We start from the raw sequence: 2,259 nt of genomic DNA, 5'->3' as shown, positions 1-2,259 counted from the left end.
CTCGCGAGTTCGCGAGCGAGTCCGCGAAAAGTCTTCCCGCGAAAGGGTGGTGTTCGAAAACACCGGTGGTTGAGAGTGGTGGCGCCGCGGAGCGCGCCGTGCGCCGGACTTGTAGCCAGGGCCGGCCGGCGCCGGTCGACGCGCGCGCGGAGCCGTCGAAGGCGCTTAGGCCTTGGACTTGGACTTCTTGGGGAGAAGCACGGCGTGGATGTTCGGGAGAACACCGCCCGACGCGATCGTGACCGAGCCGAGGAGCTTGTTGAGCTCCTCGTCGTTGCGGACGGCGAGCTGGAGGTGGCGGGGCACGATGCGCGCCTTCTTGTTGTCGCGGGCGGCGTTGCCCGCGAGCTCGAGGATCTCCGCGCAGAGGTACTCGAGGACCGCGCCCATGTAGACGCCGGCGCCGACGCCGACGCGGCCGGCGTACTTGCCCTTCTTCAGGAAGCGGTTGAGGCGCGCGACCGGGAACTGGAGCCCGGCCTTGGCCGCCTTGGAGGTGCCGGCCTTGCCGGACTTCTTGCCGCGTCCACCCTTTCCTTTGCCAGACATGATGTGATGTGTGTTGTACCTGGGGCGGGGGGACGGTGAGCGAAGGCGTACGGGGGGCGCGAGGGGCCGCGCGGCGGGCGGCGACGGACGCGGGTCGGCACGAGTTGGTTCGTAAATCTGGAGAGGGCCCAAATCGCCTCCGGAGGACAAAAGATTTTTTGTACTTCCGAGGCAGCGAGCCGATAAAAAGATCAACTTGACCTCAACCTCCCGAAATCCGGCCCGCCGATTGGTCGGACGAAAAGATCCCCGGCTCGCCGCGCACCGGAGATACAGCTCGAGGGCGCGAATCGGCCTCTCTCAGCTTTGCAAACCACACGCAAATCATCAAAATGGCCAAGACTCCCTCCAAGAAATCCGCCAAGGCGCCCAAGAAGGCCGCCGGCGGCAAGAAGAAGAAGACGCGCGTCGAGTCGTACTCCACGTACATCTACCGCGTGCTCAAGCAGGTGCACCCCGACACGGGCATCTCCAAGAAGGGCATGTCGATCATGAACTCGTTCATCAACGACATCTTCGAGCGCATCGCCCTCGAGGCCTCCAAGCTCTGCCGCTTCTCCAAGAAGGCGACGCTCTCGTCCCGGGAGATCCAGACCGCGGTCCGCCTCATGCTCCCCGGCGAGCTCTCCAAGCACGCCGTCTCCGAGGGCACCAAGGCCGTCACCAAGTTCTCGTCCTAAGCGCGAACTCGGCGACCGCGACCGTCGCCCCTCCTCGGGGGAGCGACGCCGTCGCGTCGGTCACCACCACAACCACACCGGTGTTTTCGAACACCACCCTCTCGACGGAAGACTTCGCGACCGCTCGACGCGCTCGCGACGGCCCAGGTGGGTCCAGGCGGCGCCGCGCGCGCGCCCCCGCGCGCCCCGCGAGGAGGTCGCTTTCGCCCGCGCGAGCGCGTCCGGTCGCCGCGCGGCGGGGGCGACGCGTTCGAGCCGGGGTTCGCCGAACTTTTCGCGTCGACCGCGACTCCGCCGCCATACGCGCTCCACCTGCCCCGCTCTTCTTCCCTCCCGCTCCCGTATCAATTTAAAACACTTCCAGTCTATGTGCGCACGCTTACGCACCCATGCGTCGAGCGCTCCAGGTAGGGACCGCCCCTAGGACGTCGTCGGGTCGTCGCTTCACGCGTCGCGCATGAAGGTTATCATCGGCGCCGCTAGGGGCCTACACAACCCTCGCGCGCACGCCCGACGCGTCGCCGTTGATGCGGTCGCGCGCGGCGACGGCGTGCTCGCGCGCGTCGAAGGGCACGCGGCAGCGGCCGCCGACGGGCTGCGGGACGCGGCCGAGGCGGACGCTCGCGTCGTGGCCGCGGCAGAGGTCCTTGACCTGCTTCCAGTCCATCGGCGGCAGCCCCTCGAGGTCGAGCGCGGCCGAGTCAATCTGGTCTCTGGGTCGACTCACCTGAACGGCGCACTCTCGCGCGCGGCGTCCGTTCGGGCCGCCGCGCTCCCGCCTCGGGAGCCAGGCGTCGTCGGGGCTCAGGGCCTCGAAGGCGCCCGCCCCGCGCGGCTCGCCGTCCGCGCCGAGGACGGCGAAGGGGAGCGGCAGGCTCCCGAGCTGGACGTTCGTGAGGACGACGCCGAGCTGGAAGCCGCCGCGGCGCCACCCCGGAGCCGAGAGGTTCGCGCTGCCGACGTAGACGAAGCCGCGGCCGCCGCGGCCCGCGCGCGCGACGAGCTTCGCGTGCGACGGCTCGTGGCCCGG

At 69.1% G+C, this 2,259-nt stretch overlaps 2 protein-coding genes across 2 annotated transcripts; one reads left to right on the top strand and one right to left on the bottom strand.

Moving 5' to 3' along the window:
• Nucleotides 1–165: 165 nt before the first annotated feature.
• On the bottom strand, nucleotides 166–549 carry AURANDRAFT_33033 (hypothetical protein; the record flags this gene model as incomplete). The annotated part of the gene is made up of 1 exon (XM_009042894.1): nucleotides 166–549. One exon carries the CDS (start codon nucleotides 547–549, stop codon nucleotides 166–168), a length of 384 nt encoding a protein of 127 aa, XP_009041142.1.
• A 332-nt stretch (nucleotides 550–881) lies between these two features.
• AURANDRAFT_32955 (hypothetical protein) lies at nucleotides 882–1,229 on the top strand (the record flags this gene model as incomplete). Its single annotated transcript, XM_009042903.1, has 1 exon — nucleotides 882–1,229. One exon carries the CDS (start codon nucleotides 882–884, stop codon nucleotides 1,227–1,229), a length of 348 nt encoding a protein of 115 aa, XP_009041151.1.
• Between the last annotated feature and the right edge of the window lie 1,030 nt (nucleotides 1,230–2,259).

This window comes from Aureococcus anophagefferens (genome assembly GCF_000186865.1).
Source record: "Aureococcus anophagefferens unplaced genomic scaffold AURANscaffold_39, whole genome shotgun sequence".
NCBI lineage: Eukaryota > Pelagophyceae > Pelagomonadales > Pelagomonadaceae > Aureococcus > Aureococcus anophagefferens.
This window is presented reverse-complemented; position numbering and strand designations above follow the sequence as displayed.